This window comes from Elaeis guineensis, chromosome 10 (genome assembly GCF_000442705.2).
Source record: "Elaeis guineensis isolate ETL-2024a chromosome 10, EG11, whole genome shotgun sequence".
Classification (NCBI taxonomy): domain Eukaryota; kingdom Viridiplantae; phylum Streptophyta; class Magnoliopsida; order Arecales; family Arecaceae; genus Elaeis; species Elaeis guineensis.
The window spans coordinates 21,109,962-21,134,846 of NC_026002.2; the positions used below are offsets into that span (position 1 = coordinate 21,109,962).

A 24,885-nucleotide genomic window follows, 5' to 3' on the forward strand; every position below is an offset into this window, starting at 1 on the left:
TATGTCTTCCCTTCCATGTTAGGGGAAAAGGGAGAAGATAAAGGTGGAGTCCTTCAAGGTGGAGATGCCCCCTAACAGTTGGCAATACAACAGAAAGATATTTTGGGGCATCCGATACATCTCTTATGCACATACCTTCTCGATAGACTAGCAACCTGATCCATGAACACAGCCAGCATATCTCACATACTTTTTACCCCGAGCAACCTCGCGGGACGTCTATTCCGCAAAGTTTCCCTAGTGCCTTTCACATGCAAACATGGTCCACTCCAGTTATATTAAAATTATCAATATCTATCTCATTCTTTTGTATAACAGATCTGAAAAAATTACAAAATTCCTTGTAAATGCTTCTCCATATGCTGTCCAGTGCCTCATTTCCGTTAAAATAACAATATTCGTCTATTGGAGTTTAGTCCTTCCCATTAAGAACTTTCTTCCATTCACTCTAACTTAACATTATCCACCACTAGAGTCCAATATATTTGTGCTTCAGCTAAATAAAAAAGATCATTTTCCCCCTTTTTTCAGCAATTACTGCCAGGTTAATATACACACTTTTTAATGCAAAAAAACTAAAGGCAGTCTAATGAGATTGTAGTCAAATTATAAGCCCTTCATGAAATAATCTAACAAGCATAACATGCTTTTTCTATTAATATAATATAGGAAAAGTTGACACAGGATAAAATTCATCTTTCCCTGAAAAGATAATCAATCTTTGGAATCACTTCTATAACTTACTTCTATAACTATGCTCTTGAAGACCAACTTCTTTAACTATACCAAGAGTAGCTCCCAATATTTTCAGTTTAAAAGGGTAAGCAGGAATTAATGTTACAATGGTTAGCAGAGACTCAAGATGAACATCGGCTATGATTGACACAATACAATAGCCGAGTCTAGGATCAAAACAATTCAGCCTACCTCACTGATATCTGTTCCTAGTACTGAGCCTACTAGAGAGGTGGGTTGTCCATGAGAGAATCAAAAATGGCTTGATTAGGGGTGCAAATGGGTCGGGATGGACCAGGTCATGAGTGACCCTGACTCAACCCAGTTTCTTGATCGGCTTAATGTGGAACCCAAAGCCAACCCAATAGATGATTGGGTCAGATCGGGTCCACAGCCAAAATTTTGTCCCAATGGGTCATTCAGGTCAAGCCAGGTCAAGTCAAGTCCATGCATAACCCAGACCCAACCCAAAAAATTTGGATCCGGGTCGGGTCCATTAGAACATTAGAATCTCTAGCAAATCCTATAAATTTCTGTTCTCTACAGTATATCCAACATATGCCGAATCTCTAGAGATTCAAGAGTTTAAGTCTTGCTTAAAACTTCTCCCCACCAATCCTCGGAAGTTGTGTTGCTCTTCAATCCCCCAACACCACCTCATACCCCATTCCAAGAATAAAAAAGCTCTAGGAGGTCTCCTGTTGATATTCATATGAACATCTGATGGCTTAGCTACTTCTATTTCCAGCTCATCCATGCACAATTCACCTTTAGCCTTCCTAGATGCATCTCACAATCCCTAGAGAGCATCCTTAGCATAAAGTCTAATCTCTATACTATAAGTAGATTCACCCTTGCATTTTCTAGACAATCCAGCTCCTTAATCTTGCAACTATTCCACATCAGTGTCAAATTTGGAGGCATATTAATGAATGCATGGTACACAACTGCTCATAACAATTCTAGAAATTTCCTTGCAGCTTTGCTTGGTAGTTGCATTGTGACTTCTGTTTTTGAATATGACTTCTTTTTTCTTTGTTGCTTTGATATTTCTAGTCACTTAGGCATGATACACATGGATTTTCTATTTCAACTGCCTCTATAGAAATGACATATTTCTTCAACTTAAGCATCCTTTAGACATAAAATGCAGGGGTCTTGGCCTTTTCCATTATGCTAAACATCCTGCATCATTTACCCAAGGATGACCAAAAAATACATCTGATATTCATCAAAATCAGTTCAAGAAAAACCCTAGAGACCGACTTAACCACCCCCTCCGGGTCTATATACCAGGTTCGGGTTAGGTCAGATCAACTCGGAATTTAGTAAACCCAGACCCATCCCAGAAAATGGAATGAGTCCAATTTTAGAATCCGACCCAAACCCATGGATCCTTTAAAGTGGTTCGGATCAGGTCTAAGCAGGTTGGGTTGGGTCGGGTCATGGGTCATGATCCATTGTTCACACAAGTTTGTACAGATTTAAATACTTAGCCTGCTAGAGAGTTGGGTTGTCCATGAGAGAATCAAAAATGGCTTCATTCACAAAAGTTTGTAAAGATTTAAATGGTCTATCGAGCCTGCACATGATGTTTACAACTGATCAGAAAAGGAGGCACAAGAACAACAGGCTAATCTTTCCTATGCACATCTCATTAATTAAGAAGAAGGAAATCTCACACATGAATGTATGACGAGAAGCTACGTATTAGCTATATAAAATATTTACTGTAAATAAGAACAAAGTCCCCACTCAAAAGCATGTCAACAAGGACTCAACAGAAGCAACTTAACAAAGGAGAAAAAATTCACAACTTAAAGCATTTCAACAAGAAAACAATAAAAGCACATTAAATCAACATATATTATGCTGAAAGCATAATTATCTTACGATCTCTAGCCGATGATTTTACTGTTGGCAATGCTTCCAATAAAAATGTTGAAACAGCTACAAAGTCTAAAGCCTGCTTAATAGAAAGCAATAGACAACAAAGAGTTTAGTACATTTTATCTCAACTCAAAGTGGAAGCAATTATGATTCCCATGTCCATGATTACCAGAAATTTTAAAAGAGAAGTCACATTATATCTTGTCAACCAACAAGCACAAGGAATTTAGTCAATAAGTAAAATACTGAAATTATATAATAACTACAAAAAATCTTAAAGTTTAAGCTTCCGAAAATAAATACAATTAGATTTAAGAGCAAATTAACATGAAATTCACTAATGACATTGAAATACTACATAGATCGGAGTACCATCTAAAAATTCAAACACTAATGAAAACTTTAAATACAGTAAAAGAAACTAAAAGCATAGATCAGGCATTGATGGCAATTGTCACTAAAATAAATGGTAGATTCTCAATTTAAATTGGTGTATTTTATTCAACAGACAGTAATTAAAGCCCTTACCACAAGTTACTTGCTTCAAACAAATTACTTGGGGTGGTCTCTTTGATCCTTTCATAAGTTATTTTTATTTAAGATCCACAACTTCTATAAATGTCAATGTCTTATAATAATGGAGCAAAGAAATGTTATTATTGCTCAAATTATGCAAACGGAATTAGCTGTCTCATAATAGCTTATTTTTCCACATACAGAACTCACTGATACACTGAAGAGATAACTTGCTTCCTTAAACATGAGATAAAAGATGATATTTCATACATATATCATCTGTTCCAGATGTTTATATAATGAATAATGTTCAATTTCCTTTAGAGTCTGTTCTTTTGTGGGTAAAAAGTTTTCTTGGGAATCTATATTTTCCTAGGTTAATACTTTCCACACAACATTTAGACAGGAGAATAATTTACCCATATTCCTTTACACATGAGAAAGTGCTTCAAAATTTGTTGCCCATGTTCTTTTGCATTGCCACTTTCTTGGGTAAGTTGCTAACGTTTATCCATATTTTCCATAATACCCTTTATGCTTTTTGAGTTTGAAGAAAGTGGAGACTCGGTTATTGGGCATTGAATGATGGAAGCATTGGAAATGAGGATGAGATATGTTAGAAATAAAATTAAATGCCTACTTTACTGACTGATGAGAAAATAATTTAGCCACCCCCTAGGTGGGTCAGATTTTTCCTCATTTCATTGGTAAATGCTACATATGAGAAAATAAATTACCCATCTTGAAAAGCATGAGAACATGAGTAAGTTAGTCGATGGGAAAGTTAACAACTTTCCCACGATATTTACCCTAAGGGCCCATTCTTTTGTGGGTAAGTGTGTTTAAGCTAATAGTAGGGTTGACTGTGGATTTCAAGTAGGTTGGATATGTGCATGTCAACCATGTCAATACATTAATTATGTTAAAATTATTGCTAATAAGAATCAAATGTTAAGTAGTAAGCACTAATAGCTAGATGTTGTTATTGATACTGCTGTTATTTATTAAAAAAATTGCTTATTATTGTAATTATGTATTTTATTGATTTTAAAAAATTTAAAACACTAATTATACATGCACCCGCAAATGCAGCCATCATGCATATGCACCACATGGTCCCTTGATCACCCACATACCACAGCCATCTTTTAAACACATTGTTCAAATGCATTCATCTCCACAAAAGAGCAAAACAGCAGACGAGGTGATGATGGTGTTAAAATTGGTGGTGAAAGTAGTGGCAGAGGATGTAGTGGCCAAGTTTCTTTTTCCAAAGAATAATGAGCTTAATTGCCTCTCAAACACTGCCCACTCCTCTGACTCTTGTTCCAAATGCTAGCACTCCACTCTCCTTCATTTCATTTAGCTTTCCAACAGTGCAGGTAGAAACCGTGACAAGTATGCAAAAAGGAAGACACCAGCATGAAATCAGGGCATATGCCTAATTGTGGGACTATGGAAGAGCACAGCATGACTTTGGTCAGCAAAAAATTCATGGTGAAGGCAGCAAGCATTGTCCAAGATGTGGCAACAGCAAGAGATGCAACACCACAAAGACAAAGAGCTCATACTAGTAGAAACTGTGATTGGTTTTAAACCACAACAAAGATATTGTCAGGGTCAGAAGGATGTAGATTTGGCAAAGGCAAATGATGAAGGCTTTGAATTTTGAAGCTGTAGGTCACAAGGCTATGAGGTAGAACGCAAGATGCAAGGCATCAAATGAAGCGAAAGGAGGACAATGGAGAATCTAGCTCTTGCATCAATTGGATGAGGAGGCATTTCATTGGCCAAAGAAAGTCAATCAACTTCTATTTTGACCAAGGGAAAAGATATTGGAATGACTAGCAAGTGAAGACAGTGAAGACAATGTCACTACTTGTTACTTGAAGGGTGCTCTAGTACTATAATTCCAACATATGTGCCTAATGTCAAGTATTTGAAGTACTCTAGAGCCCGGAAAATATTGTCCATGCTTATGGAAAATTGTTTTGGAAGCTGTCGAAATCATAAACATGTAAGATTGCAAGCAATATTCATGGGACTGGGTTATATAAATACAAATAATAGTAATAATAACAATTAACAAACAATATTATATAAAATAATTTCTTTTACAACTTCTGACTAGCAAGCTGCAATAATTGGTAATTACAAAACATGATCATTACCAATGTTATGAATATAAGTATGCAATAAATTCTTGATCTAAGTCCCATGACATTTATCAGCTACCAATAGTCAACCAGTATAGGTCATGACCAAGCTACAACTGCACTTTATCAAGATAGCATGGAACTCATAATCGAGTTAAGTCTAATGGCACCATAATTTTGGGGACTGGTCAAAAGTATGCACTTCAACTAATAAATAAACTTTTTAAGGCCACTATAAGATATTCAAGACAGATAACCAGCATTGTTTCCCTTTATGTCCAAGTTTACCACTAAGGCACGAACAGCAATGGCACAATTCTCTTCAATTAGCTAGTGGTCGAAATTATTTGAGAAATTAATTGAACTATACTGCAAGTTCCTCTTCTCTGCCTCAAGGTTCTGTTTGATTAACCAGTGGCAAAAGTTATTTAAGAGGTTCATTCAGCTACACGAGTTACTCTTTCTCTGCAATTTTCACTTTACTTTGCACATTTCATTTTTCAGCAAGCAAAGCATATAGTGATGCAATTACTCAAGAAATACATTTTTCTTTAGTATGTATGAAGAATGGCAGTGAATTTCAGAGCTACTTTAATCTTCAATCTGAAGCAAATATATGAAAAATTAGTGTTTCCTTCACATGAACATAAAAACAAATAAAGGGTTCATAATACAAGCAACAAAATTAGTCTTCTTAGATCATATACACAATATACAGCAATTCACATGATAAACAGCTTAAAACCCAATCACAAGTGTTTAGAGGCCCCTTACTGTATTAGAAGCACAGTTTCGTTCAGACAAAGCAACACCAGCAGCCTCTAGTAAATTTCCAAGCAGGCAGGCATGGGCTGGATATTCAAGTGCTGCATCATTCGGAAGGACTCTGACATGATTAGGTAAACATGATGCCATCTGATGAATATAATATTTGCCCAGTCCCCTGGATGAAAAAACCTGAAGCACAAATAGCTTATTCAAGTGTAGAAACATTTAACACAAGACCAAAGCAACAGCTTGTGAATAAACTATTGGCATGCAAAGAAGGCATAACTTTTTTATGACCATTCAAGACTAGTCACAGTAGCAATACTTAGCTGATGGACTTCACACAATAGTATCCAAAGTTTGCTGTACCGCCCCATACTGCCCAGTATGGGGTGTAACATGTCATACCAATACGGCATACCGAGCCGTGTACCAACGGTCCAACACTATAATGGGATGGTAACATTACGGGGTCTGGTACCAAGATGGCAAACCTTGACACATACAATTAACAACTAACTTACACTCACCCAATAACTAGACCTTTAACTACACAATTTAAATTAACTCCTTGTACAAGGAGCTAAAGATTTTAAAATCAATCATATGCCATCCAAATCGAAGATCCAAGAAATTGAATATAATCTACACTGCAAAGTACTAAGCTTGATAGAGTTCATGCATACAATTAGCAAATTTTGGTGGTTTTTAACCTATACATCAAGTCATTATAAAAATGAACGGTATTAACTGCACTAGTGTAGTAAAGTACATGATAGAGCATATAAGTTGAAAAAACACTTTTGGATCATGATCTACATATCTTAAAACATGTGTGATATGTTCACTAGCTTTTGATAATTAGATGATAGTAAAACAAAGGATCACACTATAAAAAAATCAACCATTTTAGCGCCTTCTTGATGATTACTTTAGAGACCATCGAAACACATGAATTTTGGTTTTTAGAATAAATCATGTTCAACAATTTGGATCTCGAATTTGTATAGTCCATCATTGCTTTTAAATCATTAACTCCTTTTCTCAAGAAATTAATGTAAAGTGTGTAGTTCAAATCTTAATTTTTTATCAGTTTTAGGAAATTCCATAATTTACTGGACAGAATTAGCTTTAAAATAGGTTTCAGATTAGTTCAAGAACTATTTAATATAGTAGTACATTATGGAATTTTAAAATGAAGGATTTCTTTACCAGATCATCCAACTTTGATGGCTCTGACTCCCTTCCAAAACTTTCCATTGACAGAAGAGCCTATTCTAAAAGTCATCATCCTAATATATACATCTATATAGATATTATGAAGAAATTTACCTCCTTGAAGTATGGTAGATGATGCCATAGGAAAGGAATGGTAAGAAGTTGTGAGGAAAAACTCCATTGTGGGTCAACATTTGAACAGCAGCACGGATGCTGACCAACATGTGAAGCAATTAGGATAATAACATGCTCCAAGGAAGATGCACTTTCACAAGACTCTGGAGTCTTCACATTTTGCTGCATTAAAGACATTTCTATAAGGAAGATCACAGCATAAGCAGACAAAGACAGGCACTGGACAATTTTGGCTTTTTTTCCTTTCTTTGTACATCATTTGTACTGATCAAGTTGATATCATCTTGTAACATGTAATTTTGCATAGCATTTAAAATAAAATGCTTACCACACCAGTTAGAACCATCCCACGCAACAAAGAGAAAACTTTTCTCTGCATGAGATAATCAACAATCTTGCAGACCCATGGAAGTTCAGGATTTGTTAAACAAACTACTGTTTCAAGAAAAATGATTGTTGGCATTGTAGAGTATTTGGATGGCATCAGAATTTGATTTTTCAAATGATTCCTACACAAAGAAAAAAAATCAAGATCAGGAATTGCAACCAATGTCGCATAAAAAGGGACTCACATGTCAATATGTGTATTATAGATAGCTCTAGGCTCTAGCAACAAAAACAATTAACGTTGTGCACCAAAAGTTTGCAGAAACAATTAATTAATGCATAGAAAACTCAAGAATGCTTACAGTTTTATGAAGAGTTAAAAAACCCAGTTGTTCTGTAGATATCTAAATATATCTAGTCCACACACTATACATAGTAAAGCAAAATGTTGAACAGTAACAAGCAATTCTATTTTTAAGTCAATAGCAGATGAATTCAGCTCTAAATCTCCGGTAGCAGTTCGCTTGAAAAGGCCATTTGAAAAATATCCCAAAAGTCATTATCAACCTCTCGCAAAATGTCCAAACCATAATGATAGCTTGAGTACTTTTTATCGAAATATCAAAACTTTCAGAATCTGGCACATTTTAGAGGGACTATCATAATCTTCCAATGAGTCTTTTCCCTACAACTTTGACCTCTCTATCTCTTCCCCATCCCACCCTAGCCCCCCCCCAAGCTATCTCAGATCATTGGACACTCATACTGTCATGCCTCCGATCCGAGATCACAAGCCGAAGGTCACGACAACCACCGCATACTCATGAAAAACTCTCCCCACGAGCATACAAGACATCTTATCACAATATCATAAGGCAACAGCAAAACAAAATTCAAATAATTAATGTTCAACTTTATTTCAAATAACTAAATCAAATATCTTACAAAATAAAATAGTTTTCCATCAATATCAATAAATCCTAATCTAAATTAAGATATCAAATTCTACTTCTAATTTACTCTCCCATATAGAATTCCCAAGTTAAGCTAGTCCTCTGAATTTGTAAAAACAGTAAAATATAGAATAATGAGCTAAACAGCCCAGTAAGCAATGTATATTTTAGCTAGATAAATTCAGCAATAATAATATACTGAAAATAAGCATGCAAAATGCATCAATTCAAAATATATAACACTAATCATATAAGATCCATACCAATTCTGTCTTTTCAAAATTTATTTTCAAATTTATTCTCATTCATTAACTAATTTCTTTCAAAATATCATGTTTATCTCAACAGCCACGAACTAAATCAAAATATCAGTATATAACTCCTACTGGTAGGGTATCAAATTATCAGTGTTTAACCATTCCACTGTTGGGGTATCAAATTACCAGCGCACAACCCCCAGTAAAAGGATATCAAATTACCAACATTTATCTGCCTCACTGGCAAGGTATCAAAATAATTACTAGCATACAACCCCTAATGGCAAGGTATCAAAATAATTACCAGCGTTTAACCGCCCCACTGGTAGGGTGTCAAAGTAATTGCCAGCGTTTAACTATCCTACTGGCAGGATATCAAAATACCTGCGTTTAACCCCTACTGGTAGGGTTCAATACATAGGCTATAAGTCAAAATCTATCTCAAATCAAAACACTTTCATATTCCGATTCAAAAAGTTCATAAACGATGCAATACTAAAATCAATGGAACGATTCATATCAAATTCAATATGTTCGATCATAAATCATTTAACATTTCAAAAAAAGCATATTCAGCAATTCAAAATACCATGCATTAGATTCATAAACCATGTATATTTCAATATAGAAAATGTTTAATAATTTGTTGATAAATCTAGAAAAAATGAAGCATTACTTACCTCATATATAGTCCAACAAATCCATATAATTCTGTAAATTCCTTTTCAAATTTTTCAATTCATAGATCACATAGCAATATCCCACTACTGGACATCATTTTGTTGAGACAACTACATCCTATACATAATTAAGTCCGATAATCAGAAAGGATATGAATAACCAAGGAAGACATAATGAATGATCGCAGCATCTTATGGTCCAAATCGATTTGGTTATGATAATTTTATTCGATCATGATCAAACTAGGTGGTTGGAAGTCTCTCTACCGGGTCAACTTGAACTCAAGACTACAGGGCTCAGACTTTCACTGATTTCATAAATCAAGTAGAGAGAGAATATAGGAGAAAAAAAATTAATCAAGGTAGAACATAACCAATCCGACAATCCAATTGATCCGATCAAGATGAATTAATCAAATCATGAATGAGCTAATGTATATATATGGTCCAACAGAAATCATAGATAATTGAGTCTAGATGAATTTATTTTGGCTAAGATGCATGATGGCATGCTGTCCGACGACCGTAAATCAGGATACTACACTAAGCTCGATCAAAATCATCAAAAAAAGTCCTTCACTGGACCAATCTTAGAGATAAATCATCATAGAAAGAAAAATAATTTTAGAAAGAGAAAATTTATAGAGAGAAGGTGGAGAAACATAATTCCAAGAGAGAGGGAAGAGGGAAGAGGGAAAAGGGAAGAGGGAGAAACTCTTTCTCTCTCTTCTTTTTTTCTTTTCTTCTTTTCTTTTTCTTCTTTCCTTTTTTTTCTTTTTTTCTTCCTTTTTCTCTCTCAATGGAACAGGGAACTTCCCGTTCCCTTTATTTCTTGGAACAGGAGAGGACATCTCATCGACGATGGTGCTAGCCAGCGATGCAAGCAGTGGCAGAGCGCACAGTGATTCACCGACCGATGGTCCATGGTGATGACCACCATTCGAAAAATCAAGAAAGGTAGGTGGAAAAACAAATCGAAGGAGAGGAAAGGTCTCCTTAATAAAAATCCGATGATTGTTAACTGAAGACCAACCCTTGATGGCTGAGGAAGAAGGAGAAGACACGGAGAAGAATTTTTACCTTACCTCCAGCAACGTTTGGACATGATTTTGACGAACTTGGTGGATATTCTCAGAAAAGGAGGAAAAAAAAAGAATTTCTTCCAGCAAGATCAGTGGCCGATGGTGGAGGGTTTCACAACGGACGTGGTCCTTTTAAATAGAGAGGAAGAGGGGAGGAGTCATAGAGGGGAAGAGGGGAGGAGTCGAACTCCTCCCCGAAGTTGTTCGTCGACTCCGATCAGGAGTCCCGAGGAAGAAGACTCCTAACAAGAGTTCTTTTTTGTTTTTTCTCCTCTTTTTTTTTTTACTGCTTTAAGATTCATGCAACTTTTTTTCTTACTGGGTTAATAGTTGAGTATCATATTCTCCCCTCATAAAAAAAAAATTTGTCCTCGAAATTTTTCTTGCCTAAGTCCTCCAAAATTTAGATTACTTCTTCCTCAAGTCATTCTTTAATCCTAATAATCGAATCTTTCATCATAATATCTTTCAAACCAAATTCTCATTTTGATAAACTTAAAAATAATTCCAACCACTACGCTTTCGCTGTGCTCTGATTCAAATCCATTAATGCACTAATGTCAAATTCAAGATATTAGGAACCAGTATCGAGGCCCGTATCGGTTCCTAATCAGTACGGTACGGTACCATACCATACCGGACCGTACCGACAATAAAAAATTCAAAAAAATTTCCATCCAACAACCAAAAAAAATCAAGCCGAACTAGTATTGTATCGGACCAAACCCCCGATATCGAGCGGTTCAGGCCAATACCATACCAAACCAATCGATTCGATCCAGTTCAATCCATTTTTTGAAAAATCGGTCTAAACCGAACTGATTTTCTGCCGATACGGTATGGTACGGGATGTATGGATCGGTACGGAATATCATGGTCAAATCTATGTTTCTAAATTATGTCATAATTAATATAAGTATCGAACCAATGTCCCTAATGTCTATCCATCTACACTCATGTCTGATTTTGTGTCATAGTTTGTCCACTTATACTCTGATACCATATAAATTGTCACACTCTCAACTCGAAATTACAAGTCAAAGGTTACGATAGCTGCTGCATACTCATGAAGAACTCTCAACACGAGCATGCAAGAACTCTCAACACGAGCATGCAAGATATCTCATCACGATATCATAAAGCAATAGCAGAACAAAATTCAAATAATTAATGTTCAACATTATTTCAAATAACTAAATCAAATATCTTACAAAATAAAATGATTTTCCACCAATATCAATAAATCCTAATCTAAATTAAGATATCAAATTCTGCTTCTAATTCGCTCTTCTGTATAGAATCCCCAAGTCAAGCTTAGTTCTCTGAATCTGTAAAAATAGTAAAATATAGAGTAATGAGCTAAACAGCTCGATAAACAATATACACTTTAGCTAGATAAATTCAGCAAAAATAATATCTAAAAATAAGCATACAAGATGCATCAATTCAAAATATATAACACTATCATATAAGATCCATGCAAATTCAGTCTTTTCAAAATTCATTCTCATTCATAAACTAATTTCTTTCAAAACATCACGTTCATCTCGACAGTCATGATAAATCAAAGTACCAGTGCATAACCCCTAATGGTAGGATATCCAATTATCAATATTTAACCACCCCATTGGTGGGGTATTAAAGTACCAACGTACAATCCCCAGTGGCAGGGTATCAAATTACCAGCATCTATCCATCCCACTGGCAGGGTATCAAAATAATTACCAGCGCACAACCCCCACGGACAGAGTATCAAAGTAATTACCAGCATTTAACCACCCCACTGACAGAATATCAAAATAATTACTGACGCTTAACCATCCCACTGGCAAGATATCAAAATACCGACATTTAACCCCCACTAACAGGGTTCGATACATAGTCAAACTGCGAGTCAAAATTCATCTCAAATCAAAATACTTTTTTATATTCCAATTCAAAAAGTTCATAAACCATGCAATACTGAAATTAATGAAATGATTCATATCAAATTCAATATGTTCAATCATAAATCATTTAACATTTCAAAAAAGAGCATATTCAGCAATTCAAAATACCATGCGTTAGATTCATAAATCATGTATACTTCGATATAGAAAATATTTAATAATTTATCGATAAATCTAGAATAAGTGAAACATTACTTACCTCATATGTATTCAAACAAATCCATATAATTCTATAAATTCTTTTTCAAAATCTTCAATTCATAGAGCACATCGCAATATCCCACTGTTGGGCATCATTTTATGGTGACAACTACATCCTATACATAATTAAGTCCAATAATCAGAAAGCATATGAATAATCAAAGAAGACATGATAAACGGTAGTCGCATCTTACAGTCCAAATCGATTTGGATAAGATAATTTTATTCGATCATGATCAAACTAGATGGTTCGAAGTCTCTTTATCGGATCAACTTAAACTCAAGACTACATGACTCAGACTTTTCACTGATTTCACCAATCAAGTAGAGAGAGAATATTGGAGGAGAGAGAAATTAATCAAGATAAAACATAACCAATCCGACATTCTGGTCGATCCGATCAAGGTGAATTAATCAAATCATAAATGAACTAATTTATTTATATGGTCCAATAGAAATCATCGATAATTGGGTCTACATGAATTTATTCTGGCCAAGGTAGATGACGACATACTGTCCGACAAACATGAATCAAAACTCTACACTAAGCTCGATCAAAATCATCGAAAAGAAGTCCGTCACTGGACTAATTTTAGAGAGAGAAATCATCATAGAAAGAAAAATAATTCTAGAGAGAAACTTTGTAGAGAGAGAAACTAGAGAGAGAAGGTGGAGAGAAATAATTTCAGAAAAAAGAAGAGAGAGAGAAGAGGGAAAAAGAAAGAGGAAAGAGAGAAAAACTCTCTGTCTCTTGTATTTTTTTTTCTTCTTTTTCTTTTTTTTTCCTTCCTCTTTCTCTCGGTGGAATAGGGAACTTCCCATTCCCTTTTTTTCTTGGAACAGGGGAGGACATCTCATTGACAGTGGTGCTGGTTGGGGATGCAAGCTGTGGCGGCATGGATGGGGGATCACCGGCCGACAATCAGCGATGATGACTGCCATTCGAAAAAATCAGAAAAGATAGGTGGAAAAACAAACCGAAGCAGGGGAGGGGTTTCCTTAACAAAAATCCGGTGATTGTCAGCCGAAAACCAAGCCTTTTTGGCCAAGGAAGAAGGAGACGACACAGAGAAGAATTTTTATCTTGCCTCCGACAACGTTTGGACATGATTCCGATGAACTTGGCAGAAATTCTTGGAAAAAGAGGAAGAAAAAAAATAATTTCTTCCAGCAAGATCAGTGACCGGTGGTGGGGGGTTTCACAAGGGACTTGGTCCTTTTAAATAGAGGGGAAGAGGGGAGAAGTTCGACTTCTCCCCGAAGTCATTCGTCGACTTCAATCGGGAGTCCCATGGAAGAAGACTCCTAACAGGAGTTCTTCTCTGTATTTCCTCTTCTTTTTTTTAATTTTTTGCTGCTTTAAAAATCGTGCAGCTTTTTTTCTTACTAGGTTGATGGCTGGGTATTACACATACGAACTCCAACCATTTATATTTATTTGTTACTGATGCAATCGATATCACTATTTCAAACTATGTGCGCCCCTTGTGTCACATCACAGCATCTTGGCATGCTTATTTTATTGGCTACAATATTTCACGTTACAAGTAATTAATTTAAGCAATATGATGTAGTTGTACCAGAAGCCTTAAGGAAGATGGAGCTGCCTTCTAGATGTGCTTCCTATCAAGCCTTTCTCATCTTAGTTTGTAGGCAAGGAACAGCACATAATGTTATGTCAATTGTTGCACCATTTGTAATTTTGGTAATAACAAGCAAAACAGTATTATGCAGATTGGAAGTCCAAAACTTTCAACTAGACACCGAAGAATGTTGTGCTAGGAGATCAAGGACTTTATTGTCATGAACAAGATCAAATTTAATACACAAATGGAATGTCCTTAACTATTGTTGGTTGTACACTTATAATAATCTAAATTTTAAATCTGTTTTAGGCTTTTAACTATACATTAATTTCTATATAAATCCCACCTCAAGAAAAAAATTATGATAGGTGATCCGATAACCACAATATGAGGTTGCCAGCAGCGTTCGCCGAACTATCCCGAACCGTACCAGCAGGATACCGATCCGATTCCGATGTACAAAACAGCACAACGGCCATCTCAGAGGGAGGGAGAAGAAAGAGAGGAAGAAAGAGGGGGGGAGAACAAAATAAGGTGAAATTAGCAACTGCATTGCCGACTTCACTCGATAAAAAGCAAGTAAAAAAAAAAGAAAATAGGGGCGAACCTCTATTTCGAACTAGAGGATGGAGGCCCTCCTCCAGCCTCGGCATTTTCAGCCCCCTCGGTGCTGGCTCGCCGGCCGCAGGAGAGGTCATGACGGCATCGCTGTCCGTCCGGAGGCCTCCAAGGGCTTCCAGTGATCTGATAAGCATTTCTCCCTCTCTCTTCTTCCCTCTCTCCTTCCTTACCGAGCTCGACAAGAGCTTGGATGACCTCCAGCGACCTCCAACAACCGTCAGAGACCCTCTCTTCCTCTCCCTCTCCTTCTATCTCTCCTTTATCTCTCTTCCTCTCTTCTCTTTCTCCCCTTCTCTGTCCTATCGATTCGGCCCGGCATGAATCAGTACAGACCCGTACCGAACCGTACCACCGGCCAGCCGGCCGGCATGGGGTCCGGTTCGGTGATCCTTGGTTGTCAATGTCACAGAACTAGTGCATGCATAATCCTAACAGCAAATGATCCGGACTTGACTCCATGGCAGCTATTCTCAATCAAAGGACAATATTAAATGAATTTAATAATAAGCCAACTGGACCCTTTTGATGAGGATGATGAAAAAAATGTTTTTTCCCATTATATATTCCAATATGATCAATACAGAGGTCAAAAGTACAGATTTGAAGGACAAAGATGTACCAGAAATTTAGATTCTCCAAACCTCACTCTAAATGATTATAAGGCATGGGAAGCCAAAATTAAAAGCGCTCGTTAATGCAAGGCCCAAGCAGCTATTTCAAAAACCACATGACACATGTAACTCACCTATTTTGATAGATTGCTTGTAGACAGATATATGCAAGTTTTTTTACTCTATGGTCCACAAGAAAACGTTTTGAAGAGTACTCCAGGCCAGCAAAGAGACTTAAAATATTCCCTGTGAAAAGGCAAATCATGTCAGCAATAACAAAAGATCCAACTACAGTGAACCAATCACTGCAAAAATGCTAGAATCCAACGTAACATTGGACAAGAAGTCAAGAAAAGGCAAAATACGAAGTACTGAATCACTAAAGTAATTATTTAATTGGTCAAGGGAGATAAAAAAACAGAGGATGCCACTGAAACCAGATGTGCCCTCAGAGCAAACACCTAAACATGCTTCTTTTGATTGCTTAACAGAGATCTAAGAAAAACAATTAAAGAAAAACATGTCTGGAAGAGAGCAAGCACATGACTAAAAATCACAACAGGTAGCGGTCAAACCCAATGCCTACCCCTCAGCGACTCAGCCTCTATCCCCACCTTTGATCTCTTTCTAGATGAGCTGCATTATGTTTAGCAACTGTTAAAACCAACCCGTGCACTGTCTTGGCATGCTGACTTAAATCTCTAGGATAAAGTTGCATCCTTCACTGTAAGAAGGAAGCAGCCATGGGCAACCATGACCAAGAACCATTAAGATTTAACAAGATCACATTTACCAACTCCACACTTCATATGACAATCACTCTAAATTCTTCAACCTTCAAGAAAAGAGCACTTTCAAATATTTGGAGGATGTTTTAAGAACATTCTCTTTATATATATAATATTCCAGCACTCTCCATTCCAAAACCTTGATGTCTCTGTGATTTTCCAACACACTACCATTGGATTTCATTTGATTACCGTTGTACCAAGGTTAACTGTTTAAACACACTACCAATCTTAAATTAGGATAATTCACCTAAATCTTTAACTTGTCGCAATACATTGAGTGGATTATTTGCAAAACTAATAATGAGAATGGTAGGAACAGTAATCAAAGGAAGTATAGAAATCCAACAATTTACACTCAAAACAATGGAGAGCCAAATCAGATGACTCAGGAATCTACAACAAAGATTTCAGGGACAGCATGATAGAGGATTAAGAATTATGCTGAGCAAAAAAAAAAAAAAAAGGGAAATGCATAAGACAGCACAGCAAAAGGTTGTGATAGAGAATCTAGATCAGGCCAATGATTTCAGCCGGCATTTGGCACATTTAGTTTCTTATGATATTTCCATGGAATATCTGTCAAACCACCCCTATCTAGCTCTTTGCAACAACCATTGATGAATAACTCATGAATAGCTTATACTACAACAGAAACATAATGTTTACCATTTGCTGCAGATTTCATTGATGTAGTGTTTCTGACTAGAACATTAAATGATATTAGGTGACAATCTTGGACCATAATGAAAAAATATAAAGGAATTTTTTTTAAAAAAACAAGTAAATAGAAGAAGTGAATGCAATATAAACAAAGCAGATGAAATTCGCTTATTAAAAATATGAAGCAAGAGATACTAATCTGGATGATTTTCCAACTAAACACAACTAAAAACCCAGACATACATTTAAGGGTTCAAATCTGATATTTTTGACATCGATCTAAAAAGTTCAGAATAAATGACTAAAAATTCACAAGTGCAAAAGATCATACATACGAAAGGAAATTTTCTCGTCTTTTTGTTTCATCCTTTGGTGAAAATTTTACATGACATGATATATTGAGACAGCAAGCAGAACCTGGATTAGTTCTCTCTTGAAAGGAATGCGAAGAAGATGTAAAAATACTGCAATGTAAGTTAGATTTCACAAAACAACAAATGCAATATCCAATATGAGATCCACAGCAGCAGCAGCAAGCTAGGTTATGAAACTACAATGAAAGGGAAGCACCATACCATTTTTTTCTGCGACACCAGACAGACTTGACACCACCATTATATTTCCTACATGTTTAACTCTTAGTCAATATGTCTTGAACTTTGGATTTATTCAACCCCTATGGCACCTCATGGTGTTTCTGACTGGTTCACCATGCTTACTACTACGTCACCTAAATGTCCAAAATAACTATAAACTCAAGCTTCAAAATTGTTTCTTACTTGTTTATGGTCAAACACTGATACATCAGCAGAATAAAACTGGAATATGAATTTAGTTAGAAAGATGATAAGCTGGTACCAAAATTCAAATGTTTTTCTGTTTAGCAGTACATACACTCCATCATTGAGCATATCAATCTTTAGCTGTCAATTAACAATTCTTCTAAATTGATGACTGAAGTGAGAAGAGGAAGAAAAAGAAGAACATAGAAGGGAATAACACTGTCCTTTTCATAGTTTAAGGCATAATAAAAGTTGCGTTAAAGTCCTTTTACAATTTCTACACTTAATAAAGAACTTCCTGAAAAAATAAGTGTGTGATAAGTGATAACATCATCTGAGAAGCGTTTCCTAGTCAAAAAAGCACTTTCAGGAGAACCTAGAAAAACTAGCTTCTGTCTTCCTTTATGAGACTGCTTTGTCTTTCAGTGGTAACATCCGTTTAGAAGTAGCGTGTGCTGTTTTATAAGTGATTACATTTCAGTTCAAAAATCAAATTTACACTTATATCAAGAATCTAAATATTACCACGATGTGAATATACCTCATAAATATAATACAATACAAGAAACCCTGTGCATTATAATCCTTTGAAGTTTGAATTGTATAATCCATGCAGAAGGGAAGCACCTCATCATCCCTTATGAAGCTCCCCACCTTGATTCTTCCTCATCTACCCTTACGGAGCATTTTCTCAATACTCTCATCCAAGGTTTGCCATACCGCGCCGAATCGGCCGGTACACCCCATCTCGTATCGGACCGATGGGAAACCGGCACGATTCAGTCGGTAAAATTGGTACACCGGCGGTACCGAAGAAAAAAAACGGAAAGTGAGAAAGAGAGAGAGAGGGGAGGGGAGGAGAGGGGAGGGAGGGAGGTGGGAGCTGCCAGAGGCCGGCGGTGGCCGGCTGCGACCGTCGAAGGACTTCCGAGCCCCGTATCGCCCAATAGGGCTTTCAAGAGAGCAAAAAAGAGTGAGAGAGCGCTCGGAGGGGGGACAGAAAAACTACCGGACGGACGGTGCCTCCGTTGCGAGGCTCTCGGTGGCCGGCGAGCCGACGCCGACGGCCTGAGGACGGTCGAGCGGGCGGAGCCCCTCCGCGGCTCCGTCCCCTTCTTCTTTTTCGAAACAGACGTCGTCTGTTTCAATTTTTTTTTTTTTTTTTGTTTTAAACTTATGAAGTCGGCAACTGGGTTGCCGACTTAAGATTTTCTTTAAAAAAAAAAAAAAAAAATCGTGAAGCCGGCAAATCGTTTGCCGACTTCACTTAAAACCATGTTTTTTAAAAAAATTTACGAAACAGAGGCATCGCCCCTATTTCACGCTTGCGACGCCGCGCGCGTGGACTGCGCCCTCCGACGGCCACGACGGCCAGTCGTAGGCCGTCCGGTGGCCCCGCCGGCTCCTTCCCCTCCCTCTTTTTTTTTCTTTCTCTCTCTCTCTATTTCTTTCTATTTCTCTCTTTTTTTTTCCGATTCGGATCGTCGATTCGGTATGGTATGAAACCATACCGAACCGTACCGCCGGCCGGCCGAAACGGCCGGCGGTATCGGTTCAGCATATCTTGCTCTCATCTGAAACATCTCTATCCTTAAAGTAAGTAGTATTTTTTTATCTATTTATTTCAAAGCAATGATATTTGTTATCGATCATTTGCAATATTCTCTAGTGACATACAATTATTATCTAATTGCAACTTTAATCATCTTGCATGTATGAGATTTGCTTATAAATCAAAGGCCAGTTTACTTGAAAAGGGAAGACTGACCGAAGTTGATCAAGATCCCACAATACCTTTCCGTATTTCGAGGATATCAAACTTTTCAATCCATAGACAACAGGAGTTGTCAAACTGAGTATTCATCATCTTCATGATTGGGCTCTTTCATCCAATCAAAAGTGGTTGCTGATAAAATCTAAAAGTAATATCTATTTTCTCGATCTTTCGGTTACAAGAGTCATACCATTATATGTGCCTATTAGTAGTGAATGATATTTTGCTACAACAAGAGCTTTCATAGCTCCGCCATTTGCATCAAATTATATTATAGAGATTATCTATTATGATTTTGAAGGAGGAATCATGGTAATGATTCGTATGGATCATCACTGGGGAGGAGCCGACTTCACATATGGAGAGCTATGAAAGCACTATAACTGAATCCGGTGCAAATGGTGGCGCCATGAAAGCTCCTGCTACTGCAAAATATCGCTCACTATTAACAAGCACATATAATGACATAACTTGCAACTAAAAGATCGAGAAAATAGATATTACTTCCTGATCTCATCAGCAACCACTTCTGATTGGACGAAAGAGCGCAACCATCAAGATGATAAATACTTAGTCTGACAACTTCTCTTATATATAGATTAAAATGTTCGATATCCTCAAAATACAAATTCTTCAAAAGTAACGTCGGACCTGGATCAACTTTTGTCACTCTTTCCTTTTGGAGTAAAGGGCCTCTAATTTATAAGCGGACCTCACACACGCAAGACAATTAAAGCTACAATCAGAAACAATCATATGTCATGGAAAACATCGCAAATGATTAATAAAAAATATCATTGTTTTGAATTAAACGGGAAAAAAATACTACTTACCCCAAGGATAGAGTTGTTTTTGTTTGGAGTATTGAGGAAATGCTCTGTAAGGAAAAATGAGGAAGAATTAAGGTGGGGATCTTCACATGGGATGATGAGGTGCTTCCCTTCTGCATAGATTATATTTTGCTCTTCCAAATCCTTACACGTCAGCCAATCACTTTGTTGCTTTCTGATTGCTTCTTGTATATGCTCGTTAACACAATAATGTCGTACCCGTTTGGCATTGTTTTTACTTTCATATTTTTATTGCGTTATAAATTAATAAACTACTACAAAAATGTTGAAAATGGCATTTACACAAAACTTTTTGTATTCTTTACTTAGTAATTTCATGCATTTGTGAAAGTAAAATTTTACGAACATTGTGATGTCATTCATGTCATTTAGAAGAAATTAGTGATTAGAATAGTTCTACCCTCTGGACTTTGGATCATCCAATAAAAAGTCCATTGCATCCATTTTAATTAAAAAAAAATCCAGCAAAGATTGTCATTGGGGATTTTGAATGAAAAAAGTTTCACCATTGTCCAAACTTGGTTGAAAATTTTGAATGGAAAAAGGTTCACTATCAACCATGGTATGGATGATGTGGTGAGCTTTTATTGGATGGTCCAAAGTCTAGATGGTGGGTATGTTCTAACCATCATTTAAACTAGTTCATTTTTTCTTATTGGATTTGGAACGAGCAAACCAGCCTAGAGAACCCAAGTACTGTTTCTCTAGATAGATATTCGAAGTAAAAGCATGGAATAATTGAATGTGACAAGCTTGATCATAAATTCACAATTTGTGAGAGATGGCTTGACATGTGATCAGGGTTTTCAAAACCGTGCCGAACCATCCGGTACACCCCGTATCGAGCCAGATCGGTGGAGAATCGGGACAGTTCCGGCATCCAAATCGGTTCCCGGAGGGATGGAGAAGAAAGAAAGGAAGAGACTGAAGGGGAGAGGAGGGAGAGGAAGAAAGGGCCTTCGACGGTTCCGACGTCCAAATCGATTCTCAGAGGAATGGAGAAGAAAGGAAGAGAGAGGGGGAGAGGAGAGGGAGAGGAAGAAAGTGGGAGGGAAGGAGAGAGAGTGGAGGGAGGGAAGGAGAGAGAGTGGGAGGTCCTTACCTGCCCTCCAGATGGACGGCACCTCCGTTGCGAGATCTCCAGTGGCCAGCGAGCCCACGCCAACGGACTTGAGGGCGGTCAAGCCGAAGAAGGGCCTCTGCAGCTCGGCCCCCTTCTTCATTTTCGAAACAGGGATTCGCCCCTGTTTCTTTTTTTTTTTATTTTAACACGTGAAGTCGGCTCATGAGTTTTTTTTTTAAAAAAAATAAGATGGAGCTGGCATATCATTTGCCAACTTCGTCCGTTTAAAAGAAAAAAATACGAAACAAGAACGAACCCCTATTCCGCACGAGAGCAGGGCGGAGGCCATCCTTGGCACGCTCAATGTCGGCCACCCTCGATGCTCGCTCGTCGGCCATCGGAGAAGTCGCGTCGGCATCGACGTCCGTGCAGAGACCTTCGATGGCCTCCAATGATCCGGTGAATCTCTCCCTCTCTCTCCTTCCCTCCCTCCACTCGTATTGAGCTCGAAAAGAGCTCCAACGGCCTCTGACGACTGTCGAAGGCCCTCTCTTCCTCTCCTTCTTCGGCCCACTCTCGTCCTCTCTTTTTTTTTCTCCCTCTGGGCCTGTCTCTGTCGTGTCGGTTCACACCAGTCCGGTCCGATCCGATATATACCCGTACCGACTCGTACCATCGGCTGACCGGCACGGATCCCAATTCCGACTCCAAGAACCTTGCATGTGATAGCTGTTGTCATATGTTTAGAACAATGTGAATTGTGAAATGAACTAAGAACACTTGGCTCTAGTTATCAATATAAGATATATCTAAGACAAAAGGTATTGATGGGCTAAAAAATTAGTGCACCTGTTAGGCTTACCATTATGTTGAACATATTGGAGCAATAAGTGACATGCCTCCAAAAGGATGGTGACATCACCATTGTTGTTTGCAGTAAAGAAGAAAAGCAACTGGCGAAGAAACTCTGAATCAGGACCAAAACAACGCCTGGCTTGACAGAACAAAGCATTAGGGAAAAAAAATCACTAGAAGAATATATAGCAAAGGTAGATAGCATTAAGAACTTAATCTGAAGATAAGAATCAACATACCAATCTGCCTTTTGGCAACGGTTACCAAAAGTAAAGGAGAATTGCTCTCGCACCTCTAAACGTGCTATTTCAACAGCCTTCCTCCCTCTGAAGCATTTCTGCAGCTAATAATTAGTCAAGTTCCATATATTGCAAGCATAGGGGAAGGAAGACAAATCCTTGATAAAATTATATATAAAAAAGGTGGAAGCCAAGTCTTTGATAAATGTGTTTCAAACACTTGATTCCATTATCTTATGGAAGACAAATCCTACAAAAAAAAGATGAACGTAAATCAAATCAAGAGATGATGTTGCCGGTTTGAGTTGATAAATTCATGATTATTTATAAGACCAGAAAGTTAATGCCACCCCATTTTTGTAGGTACAATACAAAAAAAACTCATTTCATCATCACCCCGATGAAACAAAAATTTAATTTCTCGAAAACCATTAGAAATCATGATACAAATGCATGGTAACAAGATTATATTACCTACAATAAGTTTTACAAATATCATCCGGAAAGAACCATGACTATCTTATCCCCATGCGGGCCACATTGGAGCATTTCACCTTTTAGGGTTCATAAAAGCTATAGCATATGTAGTTGCAATCATATTTCTATGCTAATTGATAAGGATGTGTTTTTCATTCTTTAAAATCAATTCATTTATTATGGTTGCAGCTTTTCTAAGACTAGGTAGAACTTCACTAGATTACTGCTGATTCAACTAAAACTGCAATATTTTTCTCAGTAGTGTAAGCATACTTGAAATGAAGAGAATATAAGGGCCAGTTTATAGTGATCGTTCATAGTGATATTTGGCCAAAACCCACTAGAAACCAAAGACTTTTTGGAAAAGATGATCATTCCTCTCTTTTTAAAAGCCCTCCATATCGAATATGGTATGATAGATAACATATTTTCCTCCTCAAATGATGCAAGGAGCTTTCAAAACAGAACCAAAATTGAAACCTCTATGCATCCCTGAGAATGTGCTACAATAAAAAGGGCAACTCCAAATAGATTGAAAGTGATTATTTCAAACTTCAAAACCCAATAAAAACCCTTTCAAGTGTTACACCAAATGCAGATTTTGCACAGGTTGGTTTCATAGGACAGGTTAAAGTTGTGGTATACCCTTTCATTTCACACTAACTTTTCTCCAAACAAACATAGATTTCAGCATATTTGTTTTTACTCATTAGATTTCAGATTTAGTTGTTTATGGATCTGTTATTCATTAGATTTCCATTTCCCTACTGATTTCTGCACAAAAATGGCAAATCTTCTATGGTGTTAAAAAAAAAAAAGTTAGCAGTTTAGAAATCACAAGATGTCACATTTAAATATCGTTTACCATTTTTTGCACCATAAATACCCTTTCATTTTCTAGAATACTTAGGGTTTGTTTAAAACACTGCAACAGCAGATGGACAGCAACTTGAAGTTGCATGCAGCAAGAATTGCATGTAATTGAGTTGCAAGTGGCTGGATTTGTTCTGTTTGGGAGGCTCCAGCTTTAGATGCAGCACCCATTGCTTTCTGCTGGATGTTTGCACCGAGAGTTGTAAGCTCAAAGGAGTTGCTTGGCTGGATGTAAGAGTAGTTCAAAGGAGCCTTTTTCCGCTCCCAACAGTGCTTAGCTAACTACTCTCTACTTGTCAACATCAAAGAGGGCCAAGTAGTCCTCCCCCATCAGCAACATGTATGGGGTCCTGCATATGTACCAATGCAAACTGCAGCGGCCTTGTCATCTTCCTCCATCAGGTGGATAGCGCACGCCATTTCCTCACACAAGTAACTGCCTTGAGGACCAGCCGGCACATGCCCCAATCCACAACATTGAAATCCTCATAGGATCCATGAAAGGGTTGGCAAATGACATCCTCAGTTAGGAGGCAAAAGGAACCCCCTTCCCCTAACAAGTATTCATGAAGGCCTAGTAGCTGGCCCCTCCTTCACGTGGGCAACCATTTGGAACATGCTGGAATTGCTCCAATCCACCCACCTAAAAGCTGGAGACAATGCCAAGGATTCCTGAGGAGGTGTCGGCCATGATTTAGGCAACGATGGAGCCCTAACCATGCGCAACAAAAGCGAGCGCAAGCAAAGGTGCCACAATAGTAGGGGAGGCAACCACTAACAATGAGGGAGCAGAAGGTAGCAACAGGACAGAGATCAGACAAATAGGGAAGGTGAG

General features: G+C 37.5%; 1 protein-coding gene across 7 annotated transcripts in view; it reads right to left on the bottom strand.

Moving 5' to 3' along the window:
* LOC105059777 (E3 ubiquitin-protein ligase UPL6) overlaps window positions 1-24,885 on the bottom strand; it is a 68,522-nt gene that overhangs the window by 39,587 nt on the left and 4,050 nt on the right. For 2 of the 7 annotated variants that reach the window (XM_073244935.1, XM_073244939.1), the window contains exons 3-9: window positions 22,701-22,804; window positions 22,469-22,596; window positions 15,820-15,931; window positions 7,747-7,927; window positions 7,398-7,580; window positions 6,072-6,254; window positions 2,629-2,704 (exon numbers count right to left, since the gene is read on the bottom strand). In XM_073244935.1, the coding sequence (XP_073101036.1) occupies window positions 2,629-2,704; window positions 6,072-6,254; window positions 7,398-7,580; window positions 7,747-7,927; window positions 15,820-15,931; window positions 22,469-22,596; window positions 22,701-22,804 (967 nt within the window). Of the gene's footprint in view, window positions 1-2,628; window positions 2,705-6,071; window positions 6,255-7,397; window positions 7,581-7,746; window positions 7,928-15,819; window positions 15,932-22,468; window positions 22,597-22,700; window positions 22,805-24,885 lie in introns of those variants that run through there. The other 5 variants (XM_010943210.3, XM_073244938.1, XM_073244937.1 and 2 more) reach the window with 5 other exon arrangements.